Source organism: Falco punctatus, assembly GCF_963210335.1.
Source record: "Falco punctatus genome assembly, chromosome: Z".
Taxonomy (NCBI): domain Eukaryota; kingdom Metazoa; phylum Chordata; class Aves; order Falconiformes; family Falconidae; genus Falco; species Falco punctatus.
Window position 1 is genome coordinate 51,158,627 of NC_137586.1, and position 14,315 is coordinate 51,172,941.

The window sequence follows — 14,315 nt, forward strand, 5'->3', positions numbered from 1 at the left end:
AAACTAAAAAATAGAAGCTGGTGTCATGTGATGAACAGCTTGTTATAGATAGCTTTTCAGAACAAAAAAATGAAAATTATGAGACTACAGCCTAGAGATATCATATAATTCTGTGGAAATCCAATGGCTGAAGTTGACTCTCTGGTCTAAACAAAAGATAGACATATATATTCAGCCAGGCTCTCCTGTGCACGTTGAAAAATAAAGCTTCTCAAATTAATATTTTCTTTCAGCCTAAATGCCAGCAGAACTCTACTAAAAAGCACTCTCCGTCTTAGACCAGGACTGTATTTTAAAGCCTACTCTCTCTTCTTCTGAGTGCAGCTACATTAATTAAATGTACCCAGAATAATAAAGCAGGTGAACTTGCAGGACTCCATCAGAGTGGTGGGAAGACACTCAGGAGATCCCTCATCCTGTCTCACAAACACAGAAGCATATAAACAAAAAGTTACCTGTGACTGGAGGTGCAGAGAATGATGGCATCAGTGGGCTCTGTGGTGCTCGACCAGCATGACCTCTGGTAATGTCATAGGTTGAAGACATGGAAAATCCTGAAATGGGGGGACCAGCGGGAGGTGCAGAAAGACCAGGGCCAGTAGTAGAGCTTAATGGAGGAGGTGCAGAGAACTGGGATATGGAGGTACAAAAAGCTGAAGGGACAACAGGAGGTGGGGCAGGAGTTAGAGGCGGTGCAATAGTAGAAACTGTTGCAGAAGGCACAGGTGGAAGAGAAGCTGAAGTCATCACAGGAGACGGAAGTGGAGACACTCCAGCTGGCAAAGATGGCGAGTATGCAGGAGATGATGACATGCTTGGTGTAGCAAGGGAACTGGACATAGCTAGGAAAAAAAAGAGGAAAAAATGAATTTAAAAAAACCTGAATCACAGATTCAGTTATGTAATTGTTCAAATATTTGACAAGTTTTGACCTGGTCAACTGTTTTAGTTCTGCTTGAGTTTGTATACAACAGCAACTGCATACAGTTTTTGGTAATATCTCATAAGCCACATTTTTTTTCTTTCATGACCCTATTTATAAGCTTAAAAAGATGTCAATATTTGACTACAGAATTTATTGCAGCTGAAGCCTGCCTCAGAAATTTCTAACTAGTACTGTTCTTTCTGAGTGACTGCTTAATCAATACAAATAACGATGATGCAGGAAGTGCCCATCTTTAAGAATAAAACCTACACACGTAACGTCTGGGAAAGTGGGACTTACTTCAGAGGTATGGTTCTGTGAGATGGACTGAGCACCAGGCTGTCCTCTCCTCCCTGTCATCCAGCCTCCTAGTCCTTCTGCTTCCTGTTTCAGTCTGGCCCTCTGCTGATCCTTAGATAAGCCAGTACTGCCCTCTAAGCCAAGTTTAGCTGGAAAAATTAGGCCAGAAAAACAGAAATTGCCAATTCTGATAGCAGTAAACTGCTGGATCAGCTCAAGCATCTCACTGACATCAGCCTAAACACCAAGGGCAGTCAAATGATATGCCAAGTTGCACAAATGCAGTGGGCTCCAAACTTTATCACACACACCTATCAGTAAAAAAATTTTTGGGATGCACCCTGCCATGTAAATTTACTTATTTGTAATCTATTTAAATGTATCATTGTACTAGTGTGCTACGTATAAAACATATACAATAGAAATTTAAAAAGTATTAAAGATGAAAGGAACAAATTAAAAATAACTTTTTATTTATGAAAAGTATAAACACTTTTCTGCTCCCACTGAAAACTGATTTATTAACATACTATTGAAATAAAAAAATACCATGTTAATAAGGGTCAACATAGTATATAATACAATTATTATTAATAACTTTTTAATATGAGCAATGTGATTAAAGAAGCCTCATTATTTTTTAAATCTTGGTTTAGCACCTCATGATACAGCAATTTTTGTATTTTGATTCTTGGCTTTAATGGCTGTCGTAGCTGGAAAAGATACCACACAAAGACACATAGATCCAAATGGAAGAAGTGCATTGTTGGCTGTGCTTAGTAAATCATGCTGTTTGTTTTCCATTCCTACACACCAATTACGCAAAGGTTCTTCTTGATATTCAGCTAGCAAATTTCAATCTTCCCTGATGTCAATCAATTGTTTTTGCAAACTAATCAGAAGATGTTGCACTTTGGAATTTTTAACAAATGGGTTCAAAAGCCACTGACACTCTTATGTCTAGAAGATTTTTATACAGGTCAGGAAATTCTCTTTGCAAGTTTATGTGTATAGACCTGACAGGTTTTATATGCAACATTTGCATTGTTTTCAGCAACAGGGTTGCATAACAATTGAAACATTTCCAAATACCAATTTTCAAAATGCTGTCTCAAAAGCATGACTTTCTTACAGTAACTACTTTTTCTATCAAGCCTTGTCAAATGTCACCTTTACCTTAAAAGTGCAAATTATGTATGTGTATTTTTTTAAAAAAAAACCTACTAGGTAGCACACTGCTGTCAACCTACCTGTCATCACAGAAAATGTCAGCAAGTCTGGAAGACTTGGCTTTTTGTAAAAGAAAAAAGTTCACGTCATCTTTTAAGTTCAACAACTCTTTTTAATACCTTGCCACAGAAAAACTAGCAAACATCTGTGCAATACAAAAAAAAGTCATGGTCACTCATTACAAAGTATTGTTAAAAAGAATCAACTATTTAATGACCATTTTTACAAAATCAACCACATTGATGACATCCTCTAGCACTCTGTGCACTTCTGGCTCCAGTTTCTTTGCTGCAATAGCTTGCCTATAAATAAGGCAGTGAATAAGTTTCATGTGTGGTGATCCCTCTGTAACCTCATTCCAGAATCCATTTTTATCCTAGTCAAAGCAACTACTCCATCAGCAGTTACGCTTACACAGTTTTAATAAAAACATTGCTTTTATTAAAGAAATAATTTACTGTTGAGGATATAACTTCTCTGGCACATCCTCCTTTAGGATTTGAGCTTAAAGTGTTCTTTCTGTATTTTATTATTGAAACAGAATTTGGTAAAAAAAGTAAGCTGAAATGTTAGGAATATCTGTACTTTCAGGCGATTGTGTAGCAAACCTCCCACATTGTGTAATTTGTTTAATACTTGTTTCTTCAAATCTTCAGCAATGTTTTTTATGCGTCTTCCAACACTATTTGCTGATGAATGCATTTTAGTTTGTCACCATACTGTTATTCATGTATTATTTCCGACATTTTTGCCACGTCATGAAGAATGAGAGTTTCGCCAATGCACATAGCTTTTTGTCTTCATTATTAGGTAAGAAATCTCCAAAGAGGCTTCTAAAGATTTATCATTAAGTTACTGATTTATTTATTTTTCTTAAGTACTGGAGTGAGTACTGTATCATTTGAAACATTACAAAAAAGGGTTGTAGAGGTTTATTTGCATGTTCTGCTTGGTTTTCAGATGTCTTGCTAATCATGGTGACTTTGTACTATCCTTAGCTAATACCTCAAGGCACAATATACACTAGGGCAAGGTTCATAGTTAACAGCAGCAGATGTAAAGTTTATTTCAAAATGGACCTCTTGAAAATTCTGAATTTTTTTTGGCCAACTTTTTGTCAGATCTGATTGTTAGCCATACTATGCAGTAAAAACAATGGCAAAGAGGTTGTACTAGAGTCAGAGAAGTGTCAGCTCTTCCATTTTCTTGTTGGTTGCTCATGCTCGCATTATCAGTAGTATTTTCAATCTGTGGTCTCTCTGCAGAAATCTTTTTTAAGTCAGTTTTCCATATTGGGGGGGGTTAGTTAAAACCAGATACCATAATCCATAAATCCACTTAAGCAGGCACACAAACTGCAAGGCACTGCAACATGATGAAAGTGATCAAACATGTGAAGATGTGATTGTCATCCCCTTTGCGTCACGGAACACTCATTCTTCCCTCAGGATGTGAATGTCCAACTTTGGACCAACTGAGTGAGTACACGGGTGTCAAGCAGTATATTAAATATTAGTAAAGCTTAGTTACTTTTTTATTTTTTAAAGAAAAGTAAATAAAAATGGAAGTTCTATTATTTTCTTCCCGCACCCCAATGGACTGCCTCGCACACCCCCTGGGGTAAGGACACCCCACTTTGGAGTCTACTGCACTAGTGTTACTCAAGGTAACAACACCAGATATGTCAGAAAATTAAACATTTGGTATTTAAAATACGGTGTTCAGATTCTTGATAACATGTGTTCAGATACAGTGTTCAGGTAAAGTGCTTTAATTACCACCCACAATATTAAAAACCAAGTGATTATCCAGGTTTGCCACTATCCCTGACAAGAGTGTAAATTTATTTTGGTTCTGACCCCCTTCTATGCTGCTCATCTTAACTGTGCACTGCATTAGAAGGTATTATTTCTCTGGCCCCACATCCTTAAAAAAACACAACTCCATTCACATGACTTCATAGAAAAGTCAAGAACAAAAAAAAAATTTAAAATACTCTGTGTGTCAGGTGCACATCAGATAAGCAGCACACTTCCATGATTAAGAAACAATTTAAATTCTTCCAAGTAGTCTGGAGAAGAGCACTAAAATTATACTGATTGCAATGTTTTTGGACGAATCATTGTACTTCAAAAGACATGAATAAATGTGACCAAGTTGCTGAGAAGTTCTGTACCTAATGAGACAGGTGTAGCAGTGGTGGCAGCAGCCTCTGCTGGGCTCAGTGGGGGCGTGCCAGGTGGAGTTGTCTCTATTCCACTCTCTTCCATCATTTTCCTTCAGCTACAAAAAGCTGTGAGAAAAAAAAAACCAAACACGTGTATCTTGAGAAACAGGGGAGAAGATTTTAAGTTAGAATGTAAAGGCCACAACACAGTGATTTACATTTCTGAACAGAGCAGGTAATTCAAACTCTTGAAAAAAAGAAAAAAAATTGACTGATCTCAAGTACATAATTACCCAGTATGTCTCATTTCACCCAGTGTATACTCGTTTCCTGTATCTTCCCTTTATTTTTAGTGCTGTGATTAACAGCTTAAACTCCAAGCCCCTTTCTAAAAAACCTTACTGTGCATGCCCAGTTACTGCTTCCAATGTATACTCGTGGTACTTAGATGAGTAATAATAGAGACGTAATTATACATCACAAACCCCATATCCCATTGTAAGAAAAACTTAACTACAAGGTAGTATTTTGCTGTATTATTGAGCTGTAGTAACTCAAACAGGAACCTGTTATTTTCAGAGCTGATACACGACAGGATGTAAAACGTGGCAAGAGGCAAGACAGAGGACCAAACTCTCCCCTTTCTGGCTGGGAAGGTCCCCAACTACCCAAGAAGCTGTAGCTCTTTTGGGCTAAAGCACTTTAGCTGATACTCCTGAGCACCACACCTGAGCACAAGCACCTTGCTAAACACCATGAACTGTGGCATAGCTGCCAATACCCCAGGAGTCCTGACTCTGTGACCTAAGCTCTAACCACGACCTTGTCTACCTTAAAGCAGAAGCATTTTGGGGTCAGCTAAATAAACCTCCAGAAAAGCCAGAAACCAGCTGAAATTCACTTCCAACATGAATAAAATTACATTGAAATTACTTGGCTGAAGGCCAGATTATGTTTCAGATTATGTTCAAAGTATCTTTTAACAACTTTGAGTAAACCTTTAATATATACTAATTCTGGAAAAGTAAAGTTATATACTTATTTTAAAATCTTAAATAAAAGGGCTTAGGAGAAGAAAAGGAGAGGGGGGAAATCAAGACTCATGAACACCTTGAGATTTTTGCTCTTCACTGCAGAGGCAGCTAACTGGCTTCCTCCCAAGTCTGGTAAACTGGACAGCAACGATTTGTACCACTCCCTGAGGTAACAATTGTTAAAGAATTCTTAAGGAAATAAAAGTCCCATATAATGTAATCCTACGTATGAAAAATAGATGCATTTTCCACCACATCCATTACATCAGCAGCTACTGAGGATTCCCAGCTTATTCCCTTTCACAACTTAGAGGAAAAGACTTAGATAATGCGTTGAGTAAAAATATCCAAGTGTAGATAACCAGAACTCCACTTACAAAAATACAGTGGGTTTCCTGTCTTTAAAAAACAAAACAAAACGCACCAAACCCCTCACTGTTGTTTTAAATGTATATACAACTCTTAAGTTTGTATGGATGAAAAAATCATCAAACTGTTATCACCAAACTGAAAAATCTAGGAAGTAGGATGTCAATGTTATGTCTTGACAGGCTTACAAAGTCTCGAAAACAAATGAAAGTATCAAAATCACACAGAAGAAATTATAGTCCCTCTGACAAACCAGTAGATTTTGCATAAGTAATTCAAGATGAAGCATTTGAGCCCAGCCTCAGAAAGGAAGTAGATATGGTTTATGTGCAGCAGTCTTCATGAAACAGTTATGACAGAGGGATTTTAGGTTCTGAGTACCTCTTCAATTCATTTAAAAGCTTCTCTTCAGATGGGTCAGCAATTGCATGGTGAGGAACTGACTGTCCTTGCAGAATAAGTACATCTCATCATCCCTTAGAAAGGAACTGCAGTCTTTCATCAGACTTCACTAAGCAGCAGAATTTGTAATAATAAGATTCTGTCTTTTAATCAAGCTACACACATTTACACTCCCCCTCATAGAAGTATTTCTGAAGTCACTCTTCTTCCAATTACACAATGCAAAATGAGAAAGAATTTTCCTTTGTGCAACTAAAGTATTTGCTGACCAAAACCTCCCAGAAACATTTTATTTTATCATAGCTTTTTTTAATCTGCTGCTTGGTATCACCTAGTGCCATGACAAAAAACTGCTGAGATGTACTTACTAAAAATAAACACCACGGCCATGTAAAATGACTGAAAAAGTTCCACAGTGTGGCTTTTCAAAAACTCCGTACAAAGCTTTTTGAAAGCTTCACAGAGCTATTAAAGTTGGGGAGGGGGAAGCAGGGGACAACCCCCAAAAAGCAACCTAACTGACATCTGGAAAGTTAGTAAATAGTAGAAATGTAAATAACTCTGTAGTTGCTTTTCCGTATTAACTTTACAATGAGAAAAGTGAATTAAGCATTAAATAGAAACAGCAACCCCAAACCTGCAAAAATTACCATTATAATTCAGCAGCTGACTCGATAAACCACATGGAACTGTCTTAAAATTTGAATTTAAAAAAAAGCAACAATCAGTAGTGTCGCATTTTCTCCTCTGACTTGTAAGCCTCTCTGGGAATGGCAACCATCTGCAAATCCCGCCTGGCCAGGAGATGGAAGCTTGAGAGAGGAATCCTGCCAGTCACAGGGCTTATTTCCGTTCCCTTGAACTTTGTGGGTCCAGGTATGCACCCCTAGGCGCCACAAGCTGGATACCCTCAGAGTGATGCCCAGTCAGAAGCATACTGCTACCTCCCTTCTGTTCTGGCTTAAATTTTAATCCTTTGACCCTAATACATCCCATACTCTTTCCTACATCATCCACTACAATAAGTAGAGGTTTTGCCACTAGCTGGGGAAAAGGAAGACTTCTCCCTTCCTTTTGTTGGAAGAGTAGACAACCTCCTTTGTTTCAAAATGCACAATCACAATTTCCCTTTCTGTCTACTCACCCCCGATGCCAATTAGAAAACCCTGAAGCCTAAATGCTCCTATATTCTTTTCCCTTTAGCTTACCCATTCCTTCACACAACCATCAATCTCATTGTGAAGTCCTGATCTGGTAGAGACTAAGATGAAGCCTGCACAAATAACAGTTTTCTATACACTGAATTCTTAAGATAATAGTTAGTTTGCATGTACTGCATGAAAAAATATAGATAATTTTTTTAAAAAAATAAGGCTAAAGGAGAAAGATAAGACATGAGAAGAGGGAATACACAAAGGGAAAGGAAAGCAAAGTACAACAGGTGTGACAGGAAGCTAATAGCTCATTGTATTGAAAGAATCCAGCACTACTTATAATAAAAACTGATCCTACAGGATGTATGGTTAACACTTTAATCTAAATGACCTACCTGAAACCAGTTATATGTAAGAAATATGAAATCACCGGGGTGGAACAAGAACATGGGGGAAAAAAAACCTCAAGCAATCTAGAGACTTCAGTCCCCAACATTTCCAATGAGGGTTTCCAACTTCCCTTAGGGTAGTTGCAGGAAAAAAGTTCCCCAGTAAGACCAGTTTACAAATCCTAATGAAAGCTGGATGTCAAACTGGACTGCCTTTTCAGTGATTCTTCACAGTCCAAGCCACAAACATATAATTTGCTGCTAACACCTAAAAATTCAGCCTAACTTCTTAAAGAGAGATTTTTGTGCATTCTTGCGAACTAGAACACTTTGTATTACTAAATTGAAGAGACAAAGGAGAAACCTAGACCGGCAACAGAATCATATGCAATTAGGTGAAAATAACAGCAGTAGTGCCATCTAGTGATTTGTGATCGTGAATTTATGTCGCGACGGAGGGAAGACACAGTCACTCAATACGAGTGATCAGCAGACTTCATTTATTGTCTCTTACAGTCACCTTTTATGCCTTCCTATAATTAGCTCATACATATTACAAAAGTTAAGCTCATTATTGGTTAGTTGCCTAAATACCAAGCCCACCCCTAGTTTCTCTTCTGTAGTTATCTGTTCCCACCTGCAACATTCTTTTCCCACCAAAATCTTCCTGATACTGTGTAACAAGGACAGCCAAAGACAGTGTATTTTGCTTTACTTCAGATAAGCTGAGAGCGATGTGCATTTTTGTCCAGCCAGCTGGACTATGTCTATGAACTTTTTCAGCTAGCCAGTTATCCACAAATTTATTTCATAGATTTTGTAATTTGCCACATTTAGCTAGAATGAAACCTTTTTTTATGCTTACATGAAAGTAAAACAAAGGGATATGGAAAAGCAAAATACAGAAAAACACAGAAAAAACATATTCCCAATGATCAGTCAAGTCATCCTTAAACCAACCCCTTTAAGAAACAGAAGCACGAGTTTTGTGAGGCTTTCATCAATTATTAGTATTATCGAAGACAGTATAGAAATGATGTTAAACCCCCAGATTACAAAGAAAATATAGCATATCCTCAAGGTCTTTCCCTAGTTGACTGGTAACTATATTTTACTGATTTACTGATTAATTTCATCAATTAACCTAAAGCCGAATCTTATCCATTAACCTAATTCCCAAATGCAAGGCCTGTGTAAACTGAATGGAAAACCAGGCTAAAATTGTAACTGAAAATTTTAACAGGGTTCATGTTAAAAGCAGGAATGAAATAATTTTATTGAGAGACTGAAAGGCTGAATGGGCAAATTATTCATCTTTTGACTTAAGTTTAATAGGAACTAATTACCTTTGTGCCAGTATTTTGCAATAATCTTAATGACATAACTACACTTCAAAAGCATTCTTCAACTCATTACTCTAAAATATAAAAATTCACAGTTAATGATAAGATTACCTTAAAATGGAGATTAGCAAATTTCACATGGATAAAACCACATTATCTAGGAATTAGCCATATTTTCAGTCATCCTTAATTAACACCTTCTTGTATTTCCGTAGATGCTCCTACTAAGAAAAAAACCTCCACAACATACTTCAGAACTCTACAAGGCAAAACTATTCTCTAAACAGAGCCTCAAATGAAACAAAACCACAGCTGCAATACTAAATTCAAATGCTAGTAAACTTCTCATCTTTAATCTTAATAGGTGTAACTATTTCAAGTAAGTGTGTGGACCAGTAATGGTTACACACATTGTTAATGGCTAAGCACAAGTTGACAACTGTCTGGAATAAGGACCAGTCATTTATTTATTTACTTGAACAAATCAATTGTTTGGAGCTATTCCCAATGCAACAACCTCTGGAAATAAAATGTTACATCCCAGGTTGCTGATAGACAGATTCACAGGCACATACTTCAATTCAACAGGAGAGAAGTCAAAGAGAAAAAAAGCCCAGGAACGCAAAGATGCAAACAAGAGATTAAAAACATAACCACCAAGAAAAAAGTAAGAAAGAAAATGACAAATGAAAAACCTTCAGCTACTAAAGATGAAGTGAAGCTGACATCCATAAAAAAAAGATTAACACTTAAAAAAACCTAAAACAAAAACGGAGTTAACTGTCAGTATATTAAAGTTTCATCTGGAAAATTGCTCACATTGGCTTACTCCACTTTAGAAAGGGAGAGAACAAAGTCAGGGGAAAAAACTTCTTCCAGGCTCTGGTCTGTTAAATGCAGGTAGGTTCCAGAGGGCATATAAAGGTTCAGTGAAGGTAAAGGAAAGGCACAAGGGGATCATCTGTTTAATTACATTGTGTTAAATTACTTGGTCTGAAATACAAAGCCTTAGACAGGTAATCAGGAAAGGGAGAGGGATGGGGGGAAAGATAGCAGAACCCCTCTATACCTGTTTCATATTCATAGCATAAACACTGTTAATTGCACCACCAAGATCACTTTTTCACCCTTTAAAAAAAATTTTAAAAAGGTCTGTTTACCAAGCAGAATCCAGTACATCTCAGACCTAATGCAGTACCCAGACAGCATGAAACACCAGGCATGCCAAGAAGGGGTTCACCTTGTATAAGACTACTGCAGATAATCATAGGCCATAGATACCATAAAAAACTGGCAATCTGACTTTTCTAAAAACTTCCCCATCCCTGGGAATTGTTTCCCACATTCTTAGTGCCATTGCCAAGCCCTGGGATTTGGTCCAGACCATACACACCCTTACTACCAAATATTTAAGTATCACAGTGCTTACCTAGCTCCACGGACCATGTACTTCCGTATCACTGATGAACACAGTCAGAGAACTACTGATCTAGTAGGCAATGTTACATATGACTACAGAAAACCATCAAAGAAACAGCTAAACAAAGCCACATACATTCTACCAATTTGCACCAATAGCTGTAATGTGATGCAGCAGCTCCAGCAGTGTTTTTTCCCCAAAATAAATAATGCTTTTTTCAAGTGACAATAAAAATAAACAAATCACATAAATAGGGCACAAATCACTTCAACAATGCCTCCAGAGACACTATAATAACTAATACACCTCCTGAAGCATCGCTTCTATCAGTAACTAACAGACCCTCAAGTGTGTGATTTCCACGGTCAATTGCACTAACTCAAGCTGAAACCACACGGGTTTACCCAGGCCAGCATTTCCAGACCTAGCTGCCAGGCTGGAACACAGAGCCTTGAGACACAGTGCCTGTCACAACATATGTGACCTAGCAAGGTACCAGGACCAGCCAACTGGAAGTTCTATAGAGTGCAGGTCCATGCATGTGTTTGCAATGCCAGCAGCCACTGAGGCAGCAAGGAGTCCTGCTCACAACCCCACCTTACAAAAAGCCCCAAAACGTGTTCCTGTCAGCAGGGAGGACAGGAGCTGCTGCCGCTGCCCTAGAAGGACAGGATGGTTCAGAACAAGAGGAATATGCCAGAGTGTCCACAGCAGGGTCAGGCCCCTGGCTGCTCTCCAGGACTGAACCCGAGGAGAGGACGACAGTGCACCCCCAGGTATCCCACCCAAGGGGAAAGGCGCCCAGGCGGGAGTCTCAGGACGGCTCCCGGAGCTCAGGCCGGGGCCTCTACGCTCGCAAACACACGCAGCCGGGCCCGCAGAGCCCCGGCTCCGACGGGGCACAAAAACAGCGAGGCCTAGGCCGCAGGCCAGCCGCAGCGCGGGCTCCCGGCACCCCCCGCCCCGGGAAACACCTCTGCGCGCCCCCACAAGTCTCCCGCGCTGCCCGTAGCTCCGCCGCCCTAGCCCCCGGACCTGCCCGAGCCGCTTCGGGCCCCAGCGGTACGCAACAGCCACAGCCGGCACCGGGAACGCGGGCAGTCCGCCGCTGCGGTACAGCGCCGCTGTACAGCGCCGCGCCCAGCCCGGCCCGGCCCTCCGGCCGCTCCCTCCCCGCCGCCGGGGGCGACGGGAGCCACGAGTGCCCCTGCCCGGCACGACGCGCGGCGTCACGCAGCCCAGGCGCCAGAGCCCACCGCCTCCCTTCCCGCGGCCCACCCGGCCGTGACCGCTGCGCGGGGAAGCCGAAGCCCAGGCCCCGCCGGCGACGGATGGAGATACCGACCGGCTCCGCCGCGGACTACAGCTCTCAGCAGGCTTAGCGGCGGCGCGCAGGCGCTGCCCGGGCCCGCCCCGCGATGCCACGTCTCCCGCGGAGCTGCCGGGCGCGGAGCGTATCTCAGCCCCGCCTGCGGCGCTCGCCCTGCACGGCGGGGCGGCCGCCGGGCGCGTCCCTCCCGCTGCTCCGTCCGAAATGGCGTCGCGGGGCGAGGGACGGCCCTTCTGCCACGTCGGCGGGCGGCGGCGGGAGCGCAGAGCGGCCAGCGCGTGCTGCCGGGCGCTGGGGCGGGGGGCGCTGGGGCGCGAACCGACACCCCCCACCCCCCGTGTTTGCGGGCTGTCGCACCCTCACACCTGTGCGAGTCACCTGCTGCACAGATTTGAGCGGCCCCTCTGCTGCCTTTCTTTGGCTACCAGGGAGAAAAAAATGTGAAGGACTTAAGTTTTTACATCCTTAACAAGCCCTCGCGCACCCTTTTCTGGATTTCTGATTGTGATTTTAGTTACAATCGCTTGTATTACATCCCATCCGTCACTCAGGGACGTTACATCACATCAGGCCATCCTCAGCCCAGCAGCGCCCAGGCAGCGCTGGCTGCCCCCTCCATCCCGCCGCCTGCCCCCTTCATCCCACCGTCACCCATCCTGAGCTCGGCATCGGCGTTCCACACCAGTCAGAAGGCCTCAGCCATGGCCTCCCCAGGGCCCTGCCTTACTACAACCCAGCAAAGCTGCACCCACAGCCTGCCCCGCACCCGCTAGGCGGGTGACCTTGTCCTAGCAGGATCTCAGATCAGCTAGACGGGACTTTCCCTTTGTAAACCCATGCTGCGCGTGCCTGGCAAGGACATTGTCCTTGAAATGCCTGTCAGTAGCACCCAGTAGGATCTTCTCTGTAATTTTTCCAGGTACTAATATTCCAGCCTAATATTAGTACTTGGAACTAACTACAGTACCTGGAACTAATTAGCTCTACCCCAGGGAAAGGGGAGAAAGCAGCACAGGTGGGGATAGCAATGACACCTGCACTGTCAGTAACACCGAGACTTCTTCTGCAGTTTTCAGGCCTTTATTTTCTTTTACTGCCTGAAAATTAGACTTAACGCTCCAGGAGCCCTTGACAGCCGGCACGTGCCCCAGCTGCTGGCCCAGCCCTGGTTTTGGCAGCACCTGGGGCGTCTTCTAGTGCTGCTGGTGGGGTGACCTCTTCTTGGCTGGAGAAAAGGGCTTGGTGCTGCCGGCCCTCCTCTCAGGGGGTCTCCGCAGCCCCTCAGGGGAGCATTCCCTGTCCCAGCTGGAAGAAGATGGACGTGCTGCAGCCCCTCTGGGCTCGTCCTGGGGCTTTTCTTGCTCCCTGGGGATAGAAGCAGGGTCAGAGAGATGGCTGCCAGGACACCCACGGAGAGCAGCTGCTGAGGTGCTGGGGAAGTCGTTCATGTTGGGTCCTGCAGGGCTGTGGGAAGGGGCTGGGCCAGATGTGGGAGACCTTCCTGGGGAGGCACCAGGGTTGGGGGGCAGCTGCAGGGCCACCCTCCCACTGCCCAGCAGCATGGCCGTCCTCCAGGCCCAGCAGGTGGTGGGCCTCCCTGCTGCACTGTTATATAGTGACATCAATAAGCTGGTGCACAAATGTCACCACATGGTTTTGGAGGTGGGATCCCAGCAGCTGGACCAGTAGATCTTCATCCAGCCTGAAGAGGACCAGGAGGAGTGTGACAAGGCCCTCCACTATGGCTACGCACCAGTGCTAGTTCCAAAAGATCAGTCCCAGCTCCAGAGGCATGCAGGTCAGAAGGGGCTGGAGGAGAGATGGGTGGTCCCAGAAAAGGGAAGCCCAGATGCTGGGTTGGAGGCCACTGGGAAGAGTCCTGGGCACCATCCCCACAGGCTGTCACTCTGTTACCGCAGGTCTGCAGGCAGCTGGACAGCCAGGTGCTCCTTCTGCCTGGCGGCTGACAACTGATGACGCCACATGGGGTGTGATGGCACGCTCCTCAAAGTCATCCTCCACCCACACCAAGTGCAAGATGGAGACGATCCTCCTCTTGCAGAGGGGGCATTCAGGCTTGGTCTCAGCCCACCGCAGGATGCACGGGTAGCAGAAGCGGTGGAGGCATGTCATCACATAGCTGGCCTCCTCCCAGCTGTCCAAGCAGATGGAGCAGCAGTTCTCCAGCTCTGTGGCCGTGCTCTCCACGTGCTGCGGTGGGCTGGGGGGAGCCGGGGATGGTGAGCAGCTCC

The 14,315-nt window shown here is 43.2% G+C and overlaps 1 protein-coding gene across 6 annotated transcripts in view; it reads right to left on the minus strand.

Moving 5' to 3' along the window:
* PRRC1 (proline rich coiled-coil 1) overlaps positions 1 to 12,281 on the minus strand; it is a 31,206-nt gene extending 18,925 nt beyond the window's left edge. For 2 of the 6 annotated variants that reach the window (XR_013924911.1, XM_080372401.1), the window contains exons 1-3: positions 11,967 to 12,094; positions 4,632 to 4,748; positions 456 to 842 (exon numbers count right to left, since the gene is read on the minus strand). Coding sequence is in view for 5 of the 6 variants with exons in the window: in XM_080372401.1 (XP_080228527.1) it covers positions 456 to 842; positions 4,632 to 4,728 (484 nt within the window). In the remaining variant the exon portion in view is untranslated. Of the gene's footprint in view, positions 1 to 455; positions 843 to 4,631; positions 4,749 to 6,406; positions 6,544 to 10,742; positions 11,715 to 11,768; positions 11,908 to 11,966 lie in introns of those variants that run through there. The other 4 variants (XM_080372402.1, XM_080372403.1, XM_080372405.1 and 1 more) reach the window with 4 other exon arrangements.
* Between the last annotated feature and the right edge of the window lie 2,034 nt (positions 12,282 to 14,315).